This window comes from Polistes dominula, unplaced genomic scaffold, assembly GCF_049000335.1.
Source record: "Polistes dominula isolate Pdom_NZ unplaced genomic scaffold, Pdom_raw_medaka contig_16, whole genome shotgun sequence".
Classification (NCBI taxonomy): Eukaryota; Metazoa; Arthropoda; class Insecta; order Hymenoptera; family Vespidae; genus Polistes; species Polistes dominula.
Window position 1 is genome coordinate 4,195,686 of NW_028301040.1, and position 25,167 is coordinate 4,220,852.

The window sequence follows — 25,167 nt, forward strand, 5'->3', positions numbered from 1 at the left end:
CACACGCGTCATACTTTTGCTATAAAACCTATGTATGTTACACGTATACACTAACACGCATAGGATATATAATACATACACATATTTATATATATATGTATATTTCTACGTGGCGAATATAGAAGCTTCTTCTTATTTCTCGCTATATGTTAAATGAAAACGAAAGATATTCACGAAATAATATTTTGTTTAAGAAATTAAAAAAAAAAAAAAAAAAAAAAGAAGAAAAAATACAGAATATTGAAAATTATGTTCTTGAAATAATATTTTGTTTAGGATATTAATTAAAAAAGAAAAGAAAACAGAGAATATTGAAAATTATTTTTACAAAATTTATATAACCTAATTTTCAATAATTTCAACGAAGGAACAAAAATATAATAAAAAGATGGTGTACTTTGTTTTTGTTTTTGTTTTCTTTTTTTTTTTTTAACACGATATAATAATTTTGCATTTTTCAAAGTAAAATCAATATTTTTTTGAATTTATTTATTTCTTTGGGTATTTTAAACGTACAATCGAACAAAGTACCTTCCCCTAAGTCTACGAGTATTTAGAAATCGTAGAAAAAAAGTAAAATGGCGGCTATACCTCGACGTCGTTCCTTTTGTTTCGCCATTTTCGCGTTTTACCTTCCTACCTTCTTTTATACTTTTTGTTTTTTTGTACCTCCCCCATGTCTTTTTTTTTTATTTCTATTTTTTTTTGTTTCTTTCACTATCTCTCCCCTTCTACTTTCTCTCGCAGTTTCTCTGGAAGTTATCGTAGCGGCGATTTTTCAAAATGGTCTCTTCCTTGCCATCTGAATATTTATGAAAGTCGACGACTATGACGACAACGACGACGATGCCCACACACAACGCTTACACGTCTCTAACACGTTTGCATTGAGCTAGTACGAATAAAAACAGAAAGAAGAAAAGAATAAAAAAGAAATGAAAAGAAAAGAAAAATGGGGGTGGAAGTAGGAGTGGGAGTGGGGGTAGAGAAAAAATAATATACTAGAACAAAAAGGGAATTGTATACCACAGAACAAAAAACAACTTTTAAAATAAAACAAAAATTAAGAAAAAAAATAAAAATAAGAGGTGGGAGTAGGAGTAAAAAAAAAAAAAATAATAATATATGAAGATATATATTTTTTATATATTATTACTTATCAATTATTTTATTTTTATATTTTATTATAATATAGTATTATATATTATTTATTTTATATATATATTATATTTTATTATAAATTATTTTATAATATAATAATTAATTATAACAATAAAATAATTAAATTAAATTATAAATAATTTAATAAATACAAAATAAATTGAGTAATTTAATAAATATATTAAAAATAATTTAATTAAAATATAATAATATAATAATTTATATATATATATATATGTTAGGTAAGATAAATGTAAAGTTTTCATCTTTTATTAAACTTATGTTTCAACAAATTTACAATAAAAAGAGTCAAAGAAATAAATAAAGTTTATAACACACACACATATATGTATTTTATTATCATTTATGAGATGGAAAGTATGCTTTCTGCAGTTTAAATTATTTCTCTTTTATAAAAGTATATTTCTATCACCAAAGTTCACTATCATTCGAAACGATCTGTTCAAAACAAACCTTCACCGCCTACCCACCCTCAAACTAATGAGAGATCGTTTGGTTCCGTAATTAAAATCTGTCCCTCATCGTTACACGCTTGAATTGTGATCTTCATATTTATTATCACTTAAAATTATAATCCAATCAAATCGTTATCGTTAAATATCCAAGATAAAACTCGTTTATCGAGAAAATATCGTAAATTATTATCTTTTCACTTCTTTTTATTTTATTTTTTTTTTTTGCAACGAACGTTTTGAAATAATTTTTTTTTTATAAGTGAGTTATTTATTTCAAATCTTATCTTCTTTTTACTACGTCTGTATATTATCGGAAAATAATATTTAACAACAGTAACAAAAATAAAAATGTATAAGATAAAAATGGTATATGGGGGTTTATAAACAAAGAAGAATTTGATTCGAAGGAAATATAGAAAATAAAAATAAAAATATAAATAAAAATAAAAATATAAATAAAAATAAAAATATAAATAAAAATAAAAATATAAAAACTAAAAAATAAAACTGAAAATGTAAATGAACGAGTGTAAAATTTACCGAACTAACTCGAATTTACATATATATGGTAAAAATAAATTATTTATGGCATTAAGATGCGATTTTGCACGAAATAGTCGCAATCTGTTATCACGATTTATAGATACATACACACACACATTTATATATATATATATGTACGATTTGTTACAGTTTAGATGATTTCACGTTTCGATTTTGGAAATCAAAGCATTCGATGGCACCTGTATTTTATCGAGAATCAGCTGTTATTAAAGAATTAATCGGATAATATGAATCGTAATTTACGGTCTGTAACTTTGATCTTCATCCGATTAAAGTCTATGCGAATTTTAACGCGCAAAGTTTATGTACCAGGCAGGGGGTTGGGTGTTGGTGGGTTGGGGGGGGGGGGTGGTTAGGGAGGGAAAAAGCTTGTCGTCTCTATTGTTTGTACGAAATGAACGACTTTACGAGCAAATATTAAACTCCCCATATACGGATCAATTAAATCAACCATTCTTCAATTTTTATCACAATTTTTTTTTTCTTCTATTTTTTTTTTTCTTTTTACTAAAGCATATCAACGAGAGAGAAACAAATCAAATATGTATACGTTTCGTATAGTTTTTATTTTTTTTTTTTTGTGAACGCGTACGTTTGTTGGCAATATTTTTTTTGTTATAACATAGATTTATATTTATATATTTTTTGTATTGTTTAATCCATAAATGTTTAAACTTTTAAAGTTTGGCCAAAAGCTCGGAAAAATTTTGTAAATTGAAATAATTTTTTTTTTCTCTTCTTCACGAAGAGAAAAAAAGAAAAAGTAAAAAAAAAAAAAGAAATAAAAATTCGAAATACGTATATTTATAAAAAAAAAAAATAAAATAAATAAAAAAAGTGACAAAAGCCTCATGGTTAGGGGGTGGGGGGAGGGTTAGTAAGTTGAAGAGATCATCTTGACTTTTAAAACTTCGTTTGATATGATGATCCCGATGAATAAACAGGTTAAGATGAGTAATACTTGTAGCACGAACTATTCATCTTGGAGTTTGCGTTTTTTTTTTCTTTTTTCTTTTTTTCTTTTTTTTTTAAACCGTCGTTGAAAGTCACTGAGAACGACGAACGTTCATCCCACCAACCAAACTAGCTCCGGGGGGTGGGTGGAAGTGGGGAAAGAGAGAAGAGTGAAAAAGAGAGGTGTGCAATTTATCGCAGCAAAAACAACCGGGTATTTCATTCCCTGTGTGAATTTTCCTTATCGCTATTCACGTGACCGAGTTTTCCAGAAGATACCACCACCCCAAGTACCAACTAATCTCAAACGTAAATAGTTTAAACGTTTTATAACTAACCATTTACACGAATAAACGATACATTTTTCACCTTTCTTCTTATAATATTCTCTATTTTAATAACAATGTTATTCCATTTATTGCATTAATAATAACAATGATAATAATAATAATTATTATTATTATTTGAGATTATTATATTATTCGGTCAGTATTTTGTTTTTTTTTTCTTTTTTTTTGTTGTTGTTGTTGTTGTACACATTTCTCTTTGGTAGTTTAATTAAATTGTTGAAATATTTACGATTAAATAATTTCGAATAGTGTATTATTCGGTATCAATTTTCAAATTCTATTTGCACACACAATTTTACGTTTATTTTTATAAAATATAGATTTATATACATATATATATTCTGTTAACCGGGGAATTACCATTTTAATTACGTAGCTTTTTTTATTATTTATTAAAGATTTGTACCTTTAGCTTTAAAATAATACGTTTGATGTATTTATACGTTCCGTCCAGTAAACAGGATATTTATAGTATAAAATTATTCTATAAAATACTAAAATAAATTATAGTAAATAAAATATAAAATAGTCAAATAAATTATAGTAAATAAAATATAAAATAATCAAATAATTAATTGTATAAAAAGATGTGATAAATTAAATGAAAGACTTTTAATTATAACTATAAAAAAGAAAAAAAGAAAAAAAATACGACTTTTAAAGATATTATGATAGAAAAAAATCAGTGAAGAAATAAAAGAGGATCAATTTTCTATTCGCGCATTTAAAAAGAAAGGAAAGTAATTAACAAGAAATTTAAATCCTTGGTAAAGTAGCCAGCCTCTGCTCCCAACACAGCACAAGAGCTGTGTGTTTCTATAAAAGAAGAATAGGAAGAAGAAGAAGAAGAAGAAGAAGAAGAAGAAAAAGTTTTCTTTAAAGAAATGAAATGAAATTACTATGAAGAGTGTAGTAGTGAAAATGTATAAAAGAAAAAGAAACGAAGTGAAAGGGGTGAGGGGTGGAGGTAGGGGTAAAGTGTATTCTCTTTAAATAATTATTATTCTATGATGTAACTTTAAAGAAAAGCTTTGCTTTCGAATAATGCCCAAAGCCAGTTGAAAAATCAAATGTATTTTATAATTTTTTTTTCTTTTGTTTAAGAAATTTACCATTTTTGCAACCCACAACCCATAACCATCATTGAAACACGTAGAATTTGATATAATTAAATGCATTTGCATATTTTTTGTCATTTTTTTTCTATATTTTTGTTTTTTATTTATTTAATGATTTTATAAAACATTCACAACCCACAACCAAAAACACAAACATTATTGCACGCGTACGGTTATAATAATGCGTATTGTATATAATTAGATGCAATAAGCATATTTTTTGTCATTTTTTTGTTCTTTTTTATTTATTTATTTTTTTTTATTTTTTTAATCAATGATTTCATGAAACAAACCCGATTGGAAGAAGAAAAGAGCGTTCGATTTCAACGAAACCACTACCGTGTGGAAAGGTTTTGATCGTCGTCCCTTTTTCTTCACCCCTTCTTCTTCACGTCCCTTTTTGTAAGTTCAATATTTATTCGCGGAAGGTCCGTTCATTGTTTCCGGGTATTGGAGTGAGAAAACCCAGTCAACTTTTCCTTTGGCGGTAGAATCAAAATTGGAATCGTCTGGGATTTCAATTTTTGTTCGAACTTTCCTATTTCTTCATCGACATTCACCAACCCAGACTTTTTTTTCATCTGATCGATTCATTTTCCTTCAATTTCTTTTCTTTATTTGTATGTGTGTGTATGTATGTATGTATGTATGTATGTATATATGTATAAAAATTCTATCCATTTCGTATTTGTTTAATTATTCATGAATGAAACGTTCAGAGAAGATGATATGAACATTGGCGATGAATTCGAATGATTTTTGTGTTATAAATACAACATAATTTTAGTTAGTATATAATAATGGTATAATTAAATATTAATATAGAGAGTATAATATATATACTATATTATTATTTATAATATATTACTTGTAATATAATATAATATTTAATATTAATAAAATATATTTATTAATATTAAATATAATATTAATATTAATATTATATTTCTTACATTATATTATTTATTTTTTATTTTAAATTAATTAATATTAATAACATTAATATTATATTATATGTAATATAATATATATATTATACTGTACTATAATACTTAATAAAGTTTATACCATACTAATATTAAATATATAATTTAATATATATATAATATAGTTTATACTATACCTACTAATATTTATTTTATATTATTTATTAGCTAGCGTTAGAAACTCGAAAGTTCATTACCGCAAATACCAAATCCCGCCATTGTTAATATTTAAGTATACTAATATTTTTAGTATAAATAATAAAAGTTTATATAATAATAGTATGATCAAAAGTATTGCAAGAAAATATGAAAATAAGAAAAAAAAGTATTTCAGAAATAATATCAATTGTATTAATTTATCTTTTTTTTCTTTCTATCTCTCTTTTTATTTTTGTTGTTGTTGTTGTTATATTTATACAACAACCGTACGTACACCTTTTATATCTACTTGCTTTTATTGTTTTTTATTTTTATTTTCTCTCACACGATAAAAATCAACGATCATAATAACGATCATAAAATCGAATAACATTGATTGAAATAAAATTAAAATCTAACTTTTTAAACGAGGAAAAAACATTTTAACATTTTTATACCGAATGACTAACGAACGTGAACGTATCTTGAATACTAACCTTGATGAATCATACGTTGCTTGTATAATTTAATGACTACGTCTGTTAATGAAAAAAAAAAAACGTGCTACGTAATAAGGAAATAAAATTGAAAATGTGTGTAGACCTTTAGAATATATATAATAATAATTAAAACAATTAAGGCTAATTTATAATTCTACTTTTATGACGCATTGTACGTGAATGGTAAAAAGTTATTTTTAAAGTATTACAGATACGTGCCGGTTACATTCTGTATTTTAAAATTGTACATTGAAAACGAAGGGTACACGAAATTTAGTTTTATTTTTTTTTTTTTTTTCGAAAAGGTAACACTACGGAATACCAATAGCCAATCAGAGTGCAAGACAGCGTGACAATGACCAGTTGGGTAAACCAAATGGTGGTTTGCTGGCTTGGAAACTCGAATGTGATATACCTATATATATATAAACAGTTTACAGTCGAAGTAACTTTCGCTAGGGTTTGGGGATTATTCGAGCCAACCGAGTCGAACTCTTGTTTGATGAATTTACAGTTTAATAAACTGATAATTGAGATCTGTTTAAATGTTTATGTTATTATTTATGTTCAAATATAATGGAATATAAAGTTTATGAATGAATTATTCAATATATATATATATATATATGTATATTTTTAGACTTTTTTTTTAAATTTTTTTATTAACGTAAAATCATTTTATTAATCGATTAAATTTACTTCGTATTATTCTTTTTGAGTATTAATTAAATTGCATTTATGCAACTATGTGGTAATTTCATTCGTAATAGAAGAAACAGAGTAATAATAATAATAATAATAATAATAATAATAATAATAATAATAGTAATGAGAAATATTTTTCAAAAGTAAACAAAAAGAGAATAGGAGGACACACACACACAAAAATATACGTAAGTGTGAATATTATAACTTTTGCTTGAAAGTCGTATTAGTGTGTTTGTGTATTCGTGTTCGCACATCCTCCGGAGCTTCCCTTTTCTCTTTAACCCTCCTATTTCCATGTAGTAACTTTCTAAATTATGACCGGCAATTTGTTAGCCCGTACTGGCAGCTCGGAGTCGGTGTTTTCCCCTTGAATATCGGCCTGCGGTTTTGTGCGGATTAATCGGCCCGGTACGTCCGGATAAACGGTTAATTATACGTACGACATCGAAGCCAGTAGGGATAGGTTGCTTTGATAAATAAAGGAATTAGAGAGAAAGAGATAAAGATAAAGATAACAACAAAGAATATCGAATAATATAAACGATTAATATTTGAAGGAAAAAATTTTGCAAGTTGGATAATAAAAAGATTGTAATATGGATAATTTATGTTTAAGTATTTTTTACTATGAGTATAAGTCAAATAAACGCTTTATAAATATATATATTATTAAATAATATAAAATTATAATATATTATAATAATATCATATTAATAATATTATATTAATTTTACTTTTATTTTTGAATATTTATATTTTATTAATTATAATTTTATATAATTAATTAATTATTTAATTTAATATAATATAATATAATATAATATATATTATTATTTGTGTTATCCTACATGCACCAACTGACCAAAAGTACTGTATATTGTATAGTATACAATATATAATATATTAAATATTAAATTAAATTATATTAAATTAAAATATAATATATATATTTTACAAATAACAGGATTTTTACAAATCACCACATCTATTTAAAAATTGCAGGATTACAGGTCATTTGAGTTTACTTATTTACAAAATTATAATTCATTGTTTTTTATTCCAATTAAAATGATATTGAACAAATATTATGTATATACTAATAAGAAAAAAACATTTGATTTGTTTACAGGCATGCGACTGTTTGGGAATCAGCAAAGAATGCGATTATTTCGGATTAAAATATCAAAACGCAAAAGGCGAAGAACTTTGGCTGAATTTGAGAAATCCAATAGAAAGGCAGACCGGTGGAGGCGTGGTACCTTTAAGATTCGCTCTGAGGGTTAAGTTTTGGGTACCGCCTCACCTGTTGCTGCAAGAAGCTACCAGGTAAGTGAAAAAAAAAAGAAAATATCTTTTCTTTTCGAAATTTCTTCGTAATTTGTTTCTTTCTTCATCTAATTTCTTTTTCTTACTTCACAAATGAATTATTTGTTGATCATAAATATTATTCTTATTCAAAACTATACATTTGTAAACAAGAATTGATTATTTACGAACAATTTCATTACGTTTTCAAAAAAAACAAAAAAACAAAAAAAGATTAATTTCTACGTTCTCAACGTTTATAATAAATTAAAAAATAAAAAAAAAAGAATAAACCTAGAAAGATTTCTCCAAAGTAAGAAGATTTTACGAAATCGGAGTCATTAAGTTGGGAAATTGCACCGTGAGCGAGTAAATTTCATTCCTTACGTAATTTGAGAACGGACCTCTGTCAACCCTCTCTCTCTACCCCTACCTCAACCTTCCTCGATCCTCTTTTACTCATCCTACACTTTTCCCAATTTACCGCTTTCAACTAAACTTTATTTCAACATTATAAAACGTCTTCGTGAAAAAATGTAGAATTTTCAACTGAAGCACCGATCTTTCTAAACAGAGCTTTCAAGTTATTCTATATATATATATATAGATGTATATAAAAATGATAAAAGTTTAACGTTATTCATAGCGTGTGCATTGATATTCTCTTCTAAGGAAATATCATTTTCTTATTCTTAGAAAGAAGAGTAAAGGATGAAAAAATAATAAGGATTACCCTAGTTTCTGGTTGTCGAGTAGAAAGAGAAACTGTCATAGAATAAAGGCAACGACCAAGGATGAACATAAACGAAATAGAAGATTCTCAGTATCGTACAGAATGCAGTACTCGGCTTTGTTTGAAGTTCTGATTGGCTCGTTATACGGAAACCCGCGAAATGCAAAGTATACTCGTATGTTATGTAGCTTCATTCCGGTTTATTTTCGTAATCCGTAAAAGAGGGGATCGGAGAGGAAAGGTGTGGGAGGACAGACACCCTCATTCTATCTTTATTTTTCTTTCTCTTGATTCGCACGAATATACCTCGTTCATGAAACGATACAAGGAAAGTTAAAATGTAATGAAAAAAAAAAAAGAAGATGATAGGATTCAAGTAAAGTTTTCAGTAGTCTGTAAAAGAAACGTACGTACTTTTTATCCAAATAATGTTGAATACTTTGAAAAAAAGGGCTTCTTTCCTTTGGAATGAAGATTCTTAAAAAATCGATCAATTTATCGATCGAGAGATAGATAGATTGGGAAGGAAAAAGATTTGCCTTGCAAGCACGTACGAAATTGCATACTAGAATTGGCCCCAGTGCACTGATTGCATTTGGTAATATTATCCTTGAATACATTTTCATGACTTATTGTTAGAATGTATATATATATATATATTGCATATACCTATATACACACTAACTTTATATATGTACGTATATTTATACCTTTATAAAATATTTACTTGTTTACATGAATTCAGAATATTAGAGAGAAAATATACAAATACAAGAATTATTTATAACTAATATAATATAATAATAATAATAATAATAATAATACGAAGGTAACATAGCAAGTAGGTACCTATGGGTGAACTTCTAATTTACGGCAGCTTATTATTTGTTCGTCAGGTAACCCCTGATACTCTTTAACCCTTATATAAACCAACCCTCCTGGCAGCCACTCATTCCCTTGTGAATATCTCACGTAACCACAAACTTTCTCCTCGAAATTTTCTCTAGTTTTCATAACGATATTAATTATCCCACTTGTTATATGAACTCTATCAAAATTTTGAAAATTGTTAAAATAGTGGTTACCACCGTGGATATTTTAAAATAAATATCATATCATATCTTTTCTCTCTCTTTCATTCTAACTTATTTCCAGGCTCCAGGCTACAGCATAATTAGCTACTTCAATATATATATATATATATATATATATATATATATATATACTTTTAAAATTATTAATCAACCATTCGTATATATTTTTTATTCTTACTTGTATGAGTTATACAGTTATTTAAATCCACATATTATATATATATAAATGTAATTAACAAAAATAATTAAAACAACTTATTTGAATTTACTCGATTGCTATTGGTTATAAAAATAAAAATAATACATCGAATGCAACTTATTTGATTTAGAAAATGACCATGTTGGTTATTATACATTTTTTAAATATTTTTTAATATTATTCATATTAATATATATATATATATATTTATTATATTTTATATAATTATATTTTTATATATGTAATATTTTTTATAATATTATTTAAATAAAATAATATTATAATTGACAAGATTTTATAATATAATACCCTCAAAGTAAACTGTTTACATCTCATTTGTTTTTTATAAAAATTAAAAATTAAACCAATTTAAGACTAAATGAAAATTGGTCATTCGGAGTAGCCAGTGTTAAATTTTTCATCCAATTTTCTTCTTAATGTTTATTATTCTTTGTTGTATTTTTCTTTGTTCTTTTTTTTTATCCACAAAAGAACCGAATAAAAAGAAGAAGAGGTAAAATAGAGTCAGGAAGTGTATACTTAAACGTAGTTTTTTTCTTTGTTTTTTTTTTTTTTTTTTTTTTTTTAAATACGGCCACGTTAACACGATACTTTGAAAGAAAAATATCCTTGATTAAGATGAGAGACAAAGAGAGAAAGAGAAAGGTAATTTACTAATAGCTTTTGAAACGAAGACCGACGTTATCGGCTTTGTTGCTTGGATAAATGAGGACAAATGGTCACGGAATTCCGCAGCAAGGCCGTAAAGAATCCACACGTTGGATTTATAACGTTGCCGTGAGAAAGAGTTTGCGCCTAACCTACCTCAGTTATACTACTACCATCACCAACCAACTTACAACTCATATATATATATATATATATATATAAGTCAGTATTTCTAGTCTTCTTACACATTTGTATTTTCTAGGGTTTTTCTTTTCCGTTTGTTTTACGCAAAATGTATAACAACAACACCTAGCAACACTACTTTTCGTCTCTAAAAATATAAACTTTTTCTCATTTCCAACTACGTGTTTATCCAATGAAATACCACCTGTGTACACATGTGTGTGTATATACGTGAAAGAAACAATAATAATAATAATATGATAATATTAAGAACTGTTTTTTTTTTATTTCTCTTTTATATTAACCATAAATAATAAATGTTCTGTTAAATCTGACGAGTAAAGTAAAGTAAAGTAAAAATACTTTTCATCGATGTTTTATAATAATAATTATTATTATTATTACTTTCGATAATATATATATATATAAAGTTGAGACAAAGAAAAGGGAAAATCAATGACAAAACTTCGCACACGTTAGCAAAGTTTTCCAAACAATCGTCGTAATTAAGCACAACGCAATCAGGTCGGCAGTTTAATTAATTGCAACGCGGTGGATATACGAAGTACTTTAGGGTCGGAGATTTCAACAGATCGATTCGTAATTCCAATTTAATCGTGGTTTCTCCACGGCTTTGGCTCTTTCTCTTTCATTCTATCTTTCCCTTTCTATTTTCCTCTTTCTCTATTTATCTATCTATCTGTCTGTCTATCTCTTTCTATTCTATACAAGAAAGGAAATCTAAACGTTTTAGAAAGCAATGTATGAAATGTTATTCTTGATCTTATATTAGATTGCTTACTAAATCTAAATTGTAGAATTGTTATACATTTTTTTTTCTTTTTTTATTTCTATCATGGTTATTATACAGTCAGCAAAAATGTATTATTAATTATTTATTAGAAAAAAGAAATCTAATATAAAAGAAAATATATATGTAATATAATTTAATATAAAAAATATTACAATACATATTTGATATTATATATTTATATTATAATTATAATTTATTTATAATTAGTAAATAATTATATTTATATTATTTATTAATATAAATTATAATATAATATTATTTTATGTATAATATAAAAAATAATATATAATAGAAAATATATATAATATAATATACAAAATATTATATTTTAATATTTAAAAGAAAAATTAAGAAATTAAAAAAATTAAAAAAAAAAATTAAAAAATTAAAACTTAAAATATTATATTTCAATATTTCTTATATTATAATATAAAAAATATTCTATCTTATATTCTATATATATTATACATATTTTGTTTTTTCTTTTACGATTAAAAAAATAAAAAAATGCAAATCCGAAACATTACAAAAGTTAATTCCAATTGGTATCAAATTTATCTGCAATACAATCCGTAAATCATTACCCAATGAGAATTCTATCTATGCTGTTCCTATATGTGTAAGAATGTGCTTTTTTCCTTGTTTTCAATACAAATGCATGCAGAATGAAATATCGGTAAATATTTAATTTAATGGTTTGCCACAAACGAGACTCTAATTATTTATCGTTTATTTTTATTTGATTTTTTTTTTAGTTTTTTGTTTTTCTATTTAAATACATTGCATAGAGTTGAGAATCCACAAGAATTAATAGAAAATTAATATGGTAAACGAATTAATATTTTTTAATAAAGGAGCTTTTTCTCATTTCGATGTTGTGTTTATACAAAAATGAAACAAAAATATTAACCTTAATTAAGTATTGGATTCTTTAATACAAAGGTTTTTCCTTATTTCCTTCTTCTTTTGTCATAACCTCGAGGCAACGGTTTATACAAGTTTTCCTTTATACAGAACATTTTATTTTTCCTTTTCTTTGTATTATTATTTTGTTTCTTTTTCATCATAATTTTTACTTCAAGAAAAATCATTATTTTTATAAATCTTGTATATATAATTTTAATACAATATTTTATATAATTTAATATAATATAAAATAAAATAAAAATGTATATATATTTAATATAATATTTTAATAAATATTTTTCAAACATATATATTTATTAAATAATTGTTATTTCAAATTGATGAAACTCGTATATTAATTAAATTTACTAATGAAACACGTTTAAACGTTTACAGGTCAAAACCATTAAATTACACTTTTAGAATACTTAACAATTTTATTAACAAAGAACACTTGATTATTATAATTATATTTTATTTTTAAATTAAAAAGAAATTTCTTTAAAACATTGTATTGTAAATTGTTGACTATACAAACGTTCATCATTATTTTAAGAAAATTGAAATATCAAGTCTTGTGATCGAATTTGATTCCTAAATAAACTAACACAAATTTCTAGATAAATAAAAATAAAAATAGTATTGTTCGTGTTATTAGTTTATAATAAAAAAGGTACATAATCTAATTATTTATAATTATGCTTATAACCATCATTAAAATAAACGAGACTAAGAATAATAAGTAATAAATAATAAAACAACGTAATATCTCTAAATCATCATTTTTCACAACTTTTACGTTATACGAACTAAATCGATTCACCAAATGAATTTTACTCAGATACATATAATATTATTAATGAGTTTTCTTCCAAAATAAATAAAGAAAATAAGAGAGAGAGAGAAAGAGAGAAAGAGAATGAATAATTGGGTGAGATAAAAGGAAGATCAAAAATCTCTGTGAGCGATTAATGGAAGTAAAAAAGAAAGTAAAAAAAAAAAAAACAAGAATAAAGTACAGAAAAAAAAGAAAAAAGATGAAGAAGATGAAGAAGAAGAAGAAGAAGAAAAGCAATTTGGAATCCCGTAGGAACCTAGTTCCAATTTGCTTGGAGTTCCTTCTTTTAAAGCTCAGTGTAATGCCACGTTGTGGAACGGCATTACACTGAAGTCGTCGTTATGTACGAGCCTCACGTAGTAGTTACCCCTACGTACGTTCACCTTTAACCACGAGGAAAAGCAAAGGGGTGGGATGGGGTGGGGTAGGTCTCTTGCAGACACTTCCACTGGGCGCACCGATTAATCTCTAACGAATTTATGGCTTTACCCCGTTGCACTGTTTTCCACCTTTACTTCGCGTTTCCTTCGTTATACCACACCACACCATGGTTCCTACGAGATCCCTACTTTCCTCTAAAATCAAGGGACTAAATGTATATATATTTTATATATACATATGTATATGTATATATAAGTATGTGAAAGAGAATGAGAGAGAGAGAGAGAGAGAGAGAACACTAGCCATACGACAGTGCAAAATTAATCTGACGCAAACCAGATTTAATTGCTCAACGCTGTTTTACGGAAGATTTGAATCTTCCTGCAAAAGGAAGCTTCCTTTCCTAGAAATGAAGGAGTGTTAACAGCTTTCACTAGAATGATATAACGTTCTTGGCAAATTAATAACTTTGTCTTATAAAAGAGAGAGATAGAAAGAATATTTATTGCAAATTATAAACCGTACGATATTATTATTTTATAATTAATATTATTTTTATATTTGATAAAATCATACATATGCACATGCACATATATTGAGTCGTTTACAAACATTTTTTTTACAATTAATATTATTTTTATATTCGATGAATTATAAACATGCACATATGCACATATATTGAATCTTATTTTTTTACAATTAATATTATTTTTATATTCGATGAATTATAAACATGCACATATGCACATATATTGAATCTTATTTTTTTACAATTAATATTATTTTTATATTTGATGAATTATACACACACACATATGTACATATCCTGTATTAAATATATTTATAAAAATATTAGTATTTACGTTGATTAAATACGAAGTAACATCCTTTTTCGTAATTATATTTATTAAAGGATTTGAATGAAAATTACCTATATTAAATTGATGATAAAATTTGATTGGTTAGAATATATGTGTTCTCACTTTAGTAAGTAGTAGTAGTAATGGTGGGTATATCTGATGATGAAATTTTCCATTGAATGACAAATCATGCATTTTGCTTTTCATATTAAACTTTGATTAATAACTGATATAAGTAAAGGATCGGTGAATGTCATTAAAAGTTACTCGCTTGAGTGCACTCAAAAGCAGCAGGGATAGGATGTTCGGAAATTAATAGAGCCACTATGATGCACACACTAGTCTACTATGAGCCGTACATCGGTATTCAATCGTCTACCGATAGAATTTCATTAGATCAGGAAATATTGCTCTCCCTATCATCCCATTCCCTCTTTTTCTAAACGTCTTTGAAAAAATATTTATGTCACATTTTTCTTATGCGAATTCAATGAGGAAAAGTATGTGCATATATGTATGAGAAAAAAAGAAAAAAGAAAATATATATATATATATATATATATATATATATATAAAGCTCATTTCTAAATCAATTTTTTTATTGCATTTATTTATTTCTAAATGTTTGAAATATTTTGCGAAAAAATGATGATGATATTGGTTTTATATGAACATTTTTTTAATGAGAATTCAATAAGGAAAAGTGTGTACGTGTGTGAGAAAGAGAACAGAATATAGAACTCATTTTAAATAAATTTTTTTATTGCATTTATTTATTTAGGAAATGATGATGATGATAATAAAAATGATGAAATATTTATCGACAGATTTTTCATAATATATTCGATCAATTTCAAAACTAATATCACCTACAATGAGAAATATATAAATAAATAAATATATATATATATATTTGTTCTTTTATTTCTTCTAACGTATTAAATCCGATGCTTGAAGCTTCAAGTTCTGAAAGAAAATATTTCATAAGAAAACACCTTCCGGCACAAAATAAATATTATATCCGATAACCACGTTTGGATATTACTAATCAAACCCGTATGTACGGATTATTAAAAAAAAAAAAAAAAAGTAATAAAGTATGATAGTAGGAATGAATGAAAAAAAATATAAATAAAGAAAAAGAAAAATGAGAAATGAAGTTAAATGAAAAAAAATTAATAAATAAATAAAAACGATTGATCGGTGTATGAGAATACAAAATCTAAGAATAAAGAATAGAAAATAAAGGATAGAGGGAAAAACTATAACGAAATCGTTGGATATAACATTGTTCTATCCATCCAAACGTATGTGCAAATATACATATATATATTACAAATAAAAAAAAGAAACAAAAAAAAAATTTCAGGCTTGAAATAGAAAACAAATATCATGGATAAGAAATATCTAAACCGAAGTATTGAAAGAAAGATCACGAAGAATGGAAGACGATGCAGACGTTTCACGAAAAAGAAAAAGAAAAGTATAAGAAAAAAGATGGAACGTAGAGTTAAAGTAGAAGGGGTTAAGGGTATGGGTATGGGTATAGGGTTGAACGAGTTGGGCAAAACGGTAGCTTCGGGCACATAAATCAGCTGTTATTACAATGGGTATCGTCGTTGTAGTAGTAGTAGTCGTAGAGAATTCTCCGCTTCATTCCGTAGATATTGGATTTAACAGAAATATTTCGGTGTTTCCGATTTCGAAATCTACGTTTGGTTTCTGCGGTGAAAATCACAACGATAGCGTGAAATGTCTCTTAACTATTAGATCTCAGACTAGATCATCTCTGATATGTATTCAAGGACAATATTCAAATGATTTAAGTACAGGAAAGCATATATATATATATATATATATATATATGCATCAGTAAATCCCTTTTAGTTTACTAGAATTCGTGAAATCGTGATTATATGGAAATTCAATTGATTTGTAATTGTAGAACTTTGACGATGTTTAAACTATGTTAACATTTTACATATAGTATTATACAAAAGCACAAATTTACTTGATAATATTCGAACTGATGTAATCTCAATCTCTCTCTATATCTCTATCCTTTTGCTTTTGAATATCATTGAACTCTGTTTCCTAACTATTCTCAACTATTAGTATTAGTTAGTATCAGTTAAATAAGATCTTATTGTTAACAGAATATTACCATCTTCATACACCATATTAATTCGAAACCAAATACAGTCTATGGAATATTACAAGAAACGTTTTTAGTTTAAAAGAATGCTTTTAAAATAAAAATTTACACACATGAGGGTTTTATATTATTAAATAAAAAAAATTACTATTAATGTTATAATTAATATATATGTTATATAATGCTATTTGCATTATAATTGTTGCTATATGGATTAATATGTAAAAGTAATACATTTTATTTTAAATATATTTATATTGGTGATATAAATATAAATTTTTTTTTATTAAAACAGTTAAATTAAAAAATATAAATAATTATATAAATGAAACAAAAATATATATATATATATATATATATATATATATATTGTTTTAATTTCGTTTACTTTATAACATTATTATATCATTGAACTCTTTTTTCTAACTATTCTCCACTATTAGTATTATTTAGTATCAGTTAAATAAACTAAATACAGTCTATGAAATACTACATAAGATGTTTTAAGTTTATAGGAATGCTTTTAAAATAAAAATTTACACATCAGGGTGTTATATTATTGAATAAACAAAAAAAGAAACCTTTCTCGATTTCATTTCGTTTATTTTATATTATAATATCCCATGTATTATCTATTATTGTTCCTACTTTAAATATCATCTTCCTCTCTCTCTCTCTCTCTCTCTCTCTCTCTGTTTCTCTTTAAAGGTTAAACACGTTAAGAACGTTCTGTATTTTCATTTGGCTTTCGTATATAATGCATCGTTAAAAATTATTATACTGCAGAGATATAACAGTACGCGCACGTTCATTAGCGTACTCTCGTATAATTCAGAATTAGCCGTTCGCGAATGATCATTCTTCCTTCCTTCCTTCCTTCCTTTCATGGTTGTAGGAACACGAATTTATTCGTAAAATCCTCAGAAGAGCTTGCTTTTAGGCTTGCTTTTCTATCTTTATCCGTTGTATCTTCTTCGTATGTTGTATTACGTCTTGTTAGGAGAATATATTTCTTTCTTACAATTTTAAATTGCTTCTTAAAAAACTTTCGAAGAGAATGAAAGAAAGAAAGAAAGAAAGCAAGAAATATTGGATTTTAAGAAAAGTGTTACAATAAATTTTACTTTTGTTGTTTAATTCGTTACTTTTCTTTACCCTCTTTTTGTATTTTATTTTATTTTTGAATATTTTACTTGTATGATGTAATTATATAATTAATTCTATTTCAATAAATTGTTTACATTTTTATTTTATTCATGATTGATCTTTAAACACGTTAGATTATTTTATGCTGATTGATTATAATTTTTATTTAAAAAAAAAAAAAAAAAAGCTATTAATAGCGATAAAGCATTATAAAGTAAATATTATTAATTATTACAAATTAATATAAATTATTACGATTATTATTAACAGCAATTAAAGCAATAATAGCAATAAATTAGCAATTAATTAGAATAATTTGAAAAATTGTCTTCAATTATGCTATAATTTTCGAAATTATGCTTCATCATAGATCCATTGTATATTTGTTACACGTGTTTATTGGATCAATAAACGAGTCATACAACATTTCCATGAAATCATGGAAAAATATTACAATGATGAGATAATTTATCGAGTTTAATCGTAATTAACGTTTGCTTTTCTTTTATTTATCTTTAATTTGTAAAAAAAAAAATTTTAAATAGCAAATTATTATTCTTTCATCGTGAATTAAAAAAAAAATATATTAGTTATATATACTTTATATAGATAAAATATCAAATGTGTTCTCGTTCTGTTCATTCGGTGCTTTTTTATTACGTTGAAATCACAAACCGTGATAACTGTAACGCGAAATAAAGAAATTTACGGATAAAATTACAGTACAGAACCCTAGACAAGGATAATATAAGTAATTCATTGTTATTGCTTCGTACTGGTACTCGTTTTTGAACTTTGAACCTAAACCCCAGACTGGTAGACGACAGATTCACTTCTCAGTATTCGTTATAAGACTGCACAAGCATTCAACGATGATATCCACAGAAGAATTTCGATAAAGAATTCGTAAATCGACGAATTGTTCATTTCTCTAGTTCACTTTTAAAACTTACCAATTTACATTTGTATGAAATTAAATCTTGAAAATTGTCCCCATGCATGTTAATAAATTTGATAAGGTTTAAACATTTTTTTTAAACGCAACTCGATTCGAATTATTTGTACTCTTTGTAAATAACATATTTTTACGCCACCCTAACCGCCCGCCAACGTTGCCTCCACCTCCGACATTACAATAATTATATTTACATTATTATATAACGACGTTATATATCTATAGGAAAATTAATATTCTACAGTGTTGTGTCTAATTCTTTTCCTCTGATGTATCTTGTAATCATTTTTTTTATTTATTTTTTTTAAATATTGCAGACAATACAATTATTATATTCTATATATTTCATAATTATTAATTATAATATTTGCGATATAAAGAATTAATTAATAATTTTTCAATAAAATAGAAACATATATATATACCTTCCAGCCTCACACAGACTTACACACTTATACAACTTACAAAGACAGACTTCACACCTTCTTTCCTTATTTCGACCGTCGGTTCGTTTGGACCTTATTTTTTTTGTCGCATACCTACGTACTTATATCTGTTTATTCTTCTACCCTTCTATCGCTCCTACCTACAAACAGGTGTAGGATAGAAATGATATGTGTCCACGCTTCGTAGTATGCAGTCGCACACAAACCCATACATGTAAAACCAGGAGCGATAACTACGAAGCAGAGTATAAAGAGGAGACCAAAAATAGGAAAAACTGTATAGTTATATTCTGTCTCATTCTCTCGCAGGCTCAATCCTATATGTTCGTCTCTTTTTCTCTTCTTATCGAATATCGTGGCCGTTACATCGCCGCCCGCCACTCCGTTGCCTCGCCGCCGCGTTTCATTTTTTTTCAAATCACTCCCTATTCTTAAGAAGTTTTCACTTTAAAAATATGTTATTTACAAAGAGTAAAAATAATCCTTGTCACGAGTTGCATTTAGAAGCTTGTTAAAAGAATAAAGAGAAACAAGAGGAAAACGTTAATTGACTTTGAGGTATTTAAAAGATATTCTCGAGGTTTACGTTTTCACTACTTTAACATCTCTTGATATGGAAACTTCCTGGAGAGGGTTGAAAGAATTAAGACTCGTGAAAAGGACCAAGGCAAAGCCACGCCAAAGGTTTGTTACGTTTCGAATTTAAATTTTACTTTGAAATCCGATTAATTTAAGAGAAAGAGAATGAGAAAATACGAAGTTTACTGTGATAACCTAATTTCATCGTCACGTGTGTTTATATTACGAAGAATTTATATAGAGTTTTTTTACAATTAATTTACAATTTAAAAAAATAAGACAAATTTAACTTTAATTTAAAGTTATAAATAATAAAAAAGTAAATAAATAAAATAAATTATATAATTCTGAGGTTTTTTTTTCGAAAATTGTGAGGTTTTTCCGCAAATTTTTAGAACGAGAAAAAATGCTCGAAACCCTAATATGACTGGGGGATACCAAGAAAATTGATTAACCTTGTTCAACTTTACCTAAAGGAAACTAGGGGTAAAGTGAGATTAGGTAGCCAAATGTCGGAAGATTTTTATATCTATAGCGGGTTAAAACAGGGAGACGCATTGTCACCCCTTTTATTTAATTTAGTACTTGAATTCGCTGTCAAAGAACTGCAGATAATAAAGATGGTTTACAGTTGAACGGGACAACACAATTGTTGATATACGCGAACGATATTGCTTTGTTAGGGGACAAAGGAAGAGGCATTAATTAGTATGTAAAATATTATTATACAAATAATATAAAATATAAAATATAAAAATAAATTAAATTAATAATTTATTATTAAAATATATTTTTTTATTCGCGAGTATTCAAAAGTTATCCTACCATTCATTAAATTCATTTATTTTTTTTTTTTTATTATTCGAAATACGATTATCCTTTAATTTAGCAGAGAAATGTTTCGTAGTTAACTTCGACAAAATATAAACAATAAAAAGGCCGATTAATTAAAACAAATACCAAAAAACAATAAAAGAACATTACGAGATGTTTTTTCATCTATAAAAACTCATTTCAGGATAAGGGATGATTATCGTTGAGTTGGAAATAGAAACGTAAATTGGTTCCAGTGTCACAATTAATCACCCACTCTCAATCGAAAGGGAGTATAATACATACTACCAACATAAGTAGGTACATTCTCCGTGTTCGTGAAATCGAGAGGTATTATTTAAACACGCAGGTGTGATTCCGATTTTCTACTCATTCACCTGTAACGACATTCTTTCGTGAAATGGATTTTATCGATCGAAGAAACCAAGAGACAGGTGTATCACCCTCTTCTTATTACATTTAACGCGACTTTTTGACATCTTTTTCGAACAACTTTTTTTTCGTATATTATACTCGAAACTTTATAAATATTTTGATTAAAAAAAATGAAAAAAAAAATGGAAAACTAGATGTAATAATATCTTTCGTATTACTTGTTGGTATTTTTAAACTTATAAAAATTATTTCTTTGACTGTCACGCTGAAATCATAAATTTTACCGAGAAAGTCACGGCATTATTTTTATTATTCAAAGAATATAATAAAAAAATAATAATAAATTGATGTTAATAAAAATTGTAATTGTTTAATAGGGTTACTTTTTATTTCAAAGTATCTTTTATATATATATATGTCATATTTAAATACACTAGCTTTCAATTTTCATTTAGTTTTTTACAATTGTAAAAGGTTCATACGGTCACCAATGACCATCGTTTCGTTTTAGGAGAAACCGTGACCGGTCATATATGACCAACATGACATTCAAAGTATTATACAAAAATTAAAAAGAAAAAATGTTGAAATTAGAACGTTATAATGTTAAATTATTCTTAGCAGAAATATCACTACCTTTACACACATGCGTAACATTCGAAAAGTCATATAAACGTAACATTGAATAAAAGTATTTTGACTGTGGACATTGACTCAGTGTGAAGGTGAATTTCGAGGAGGACGGTACTCCGATCATATACACAGTGTTTTCAGGTAACAATACACATTATTTTCGATTAATTAACAATATATCCTACTTATTTCATTCTTTATTCCTTTTTTATTTCGTCTGTTTGATTTTCAAGCACCTAAACCAACAACCGTGAGCTGAGTAATTCATTGACCGAATGAAAGCATGCATTACCCAAATTGATTCTTTTTTTTAATTTAATAATAATAATTATTATTATTATATTATTATTAATTTTATTAAAAAATCGTTATTAATTTTCGTTAAGATAAGTCCTAAAATTGCTGATAAGGTATATACACTTCTTGTTCGGTTAAAGAAACACAGAACCATACTACTGACCTAGAAAAATAAGTATGTCGCGTCTAAAACTCGTTAAGGAAGAAGAAGAAGAAGAAGAAGAGAGAGAGAGAGATAAGAGGTGAGAGAGGGAAGAGGAAGAAGAGGAGGAAGAAGAAGAAGAAGTTTGGTTATGAAAATTACAAAATTAATTTCCATAGCGAGATTAAGTTCGATCTCGTAAAAGATAATTGGCCCTGGATATCCGCTTTAATTTCGTGCAACGGGGTAAGGGGCTCGAGATAGAACTCGAAGGGACTTTCTAAATTAAAATCATAAAAAAAAGCGAAGAGATAGATAGAGATAGTGAGAAAGAGAAAGAGGGGAGGTGAAGAAAGGTAAAAGATAGAAAGGGTAGAAAAAAAGTTGCTTTTTCCAACGATGATGACTATGAGGATGAGGATGGGGAAAAGGGAAAAGGTAAAGGGAGAAAGGGGAAAAGTTTCACGAAATGTTTTGACGCGAGTGGACCTCGCAATGCAACTCGGATTACGACGCGTATCGCAGCCGCGGAAGCCAAACGAAAAATCCGGAAAGCTGAATTTCCGTTTGGGCCGCATAAAATGTTTCAACGGATTAATCCTATTTTCATCTCTGTCCCAACATATAACCGTGAAACGAATTTTTTTTTTTTTATTCTCTTATTTCAATGGTTTCTTTTTTTCTCCTTTTTTTCTTTTTTTTTCTTTTCTTCCGTTGAATACAACTTTCATATATATATATGTTTAGTTCATTTCATTTTTTTTCTTTTTTTATTGAAAAGGAAAATAATGATTGAAATAAAAGAAGAAGAAGAAAAAAGGACAAAAGGAGAAAATTATTAATTTATCGAAAAAAGTATTTTGCATTAAATTACATTATCTTTTATCTTTGAAATGATTCTTAACAATAGGGAATGATAATTATATTTTGTTTTATTCAACGATGGAAGAAGATGTGTGCAACGGTAATAATATTCCTAATAAAGACAATTTAAGATTTTAACGTTTTAATTTTAGTATTTTTTGCATTCTACTGTAATTATTTTATCGCTCATGCGCAGTGATGACTTCGAGGGTTAAATTGTGCTGTAATGTAAGCAGAGTGTATTAGAATATTAAAATAATTATTAATAAATCGAAAGAAATGTGTATCGATGTTTAAAAGTACGAAATATATGATCAGAGTACTATCCTCTTGGAGATTCACCTTCAAACTGGTACGTTGATCTTCTATCAAAATACTTTTATACAATGTTGTTTATATGACTTTCCGAATATTACGCATGTGTGTAAATATAGTAATATTCCTAATAAAGATAATTTAACATTATAACGTTCTAATTTCAATATTTTTTTCATTCTTCGTAACATTTCTAGTATTGTAAAATCCCTTTGTCAATTTTTCTCATTGATCAAAAAAGAAGGTATAAGAATAACCGAATCCGAATGGTTTAGGGTTCACTGTGGTTAAAATTGAACAGGAACGTAACTCCCGATATCAGGGTGAATAGTTCACCGAGTTTAATTTCGACTTCCAAATTCCTACATAGTAGTAGTAGTAGTAGTAGTAGTAACCACACGACGAATTAAACCGGAATAATAACGTTAGTTTCCAATTGGTTTTAACCCTTGAGAACGAATACTTTGATTTTTTTCTCCTTCCTCTCTCCCCCTTACAGATTATTGAAGGGTTGGATCAATTTTGTTCGTAGAACGAATCGATGAATTTAATTCTTTTTTTCCAACAATTTTTCCTTTACTTCAGTACGAAATGTTTTTCTGTTTCTGAAAATTTTTTTATTTTTTATTTTTTTTTCCGGTGGTTTTTGATAATGAAAAGAACTTTTATCGAGAGAGAAAGAAAAAAGAAACACAGTAAGAAAAATAAACTGGACATGGAACAAGTTTTTGTAGCATCGAAAAAACTTGCCCTTTTTCTATTTTGAAAAGACACGGGATCTTTGCAGCTTTTAAAAGAAAAGAAACGTGAATGGTACGATGTGTGTCGATACTTAGCTAGTCTCATTTTAAAAGAAAAAAATACCAAATGGCTTTGGTACTTGGAAAATATTTTTTTTTTTTTTTTTTTTTATAGATGTATAGAATGTTGAAAGTAGTTGAGCAAAGTGAAAAAAAAAAAAGAAAAAAAAGAAAAACTGGACAAATTTTTATTTCACTCCTATAACTGGGATAATCGAAATTTGTTGTTTTTTTTTTTTTTTTTCAAATTTTTACACTCACGAAATTCTCGACTCAACAGTTTTTATTTTTTTATATTTTAATATACCACTCAAAAAATATTATATATACTCTTGTTATATACATTGTTTATTATATACACTAATTATAGGTGTATACTTTAACATGTTATAAACATTATATACACCTATTTTACAATATATATATATTAACATGTTATATATAATAGGTATTAGTATAAAATATATACTATAATTATATATTATTTATAGGTATTATAAATATATTATAATATTATAATATATACTATGTATATATTTATTTTTTTTACTATAAATTAATATAATATTATATATTTATTAGTTACTATATTTATATATATATATATATTATATTATATTATATTACAATAACGTGTTATAAATATTATATACACCTATAATCACAGGTATATAGTATATAATTATATA

General features: G+C 26.3%; 1 protein-coding gene across 1 annotated transcript in view; it reads left to right on the plus strand.

Annotated features, from left to right (window-relative positions):
* dnr1 (E3 ubiquitin-protein ligase defense repressor 1) overlaps positions 1-25,167 on the plus strand; it is a 173,050-nt gene that overhangs the window by 136,432 nt on the left and 11,451 nt on the right. The window contains exon 2 of the mRNA XM_015318045.2: positions 8,085-8,281. Coding sequence (XP_015173531.1) covers positions 8,085-8,281 — 197 coding nt within the window. The remainder of the gene's footprint in view (positions 1-8,084; positions 8,282-25,167) is intronic.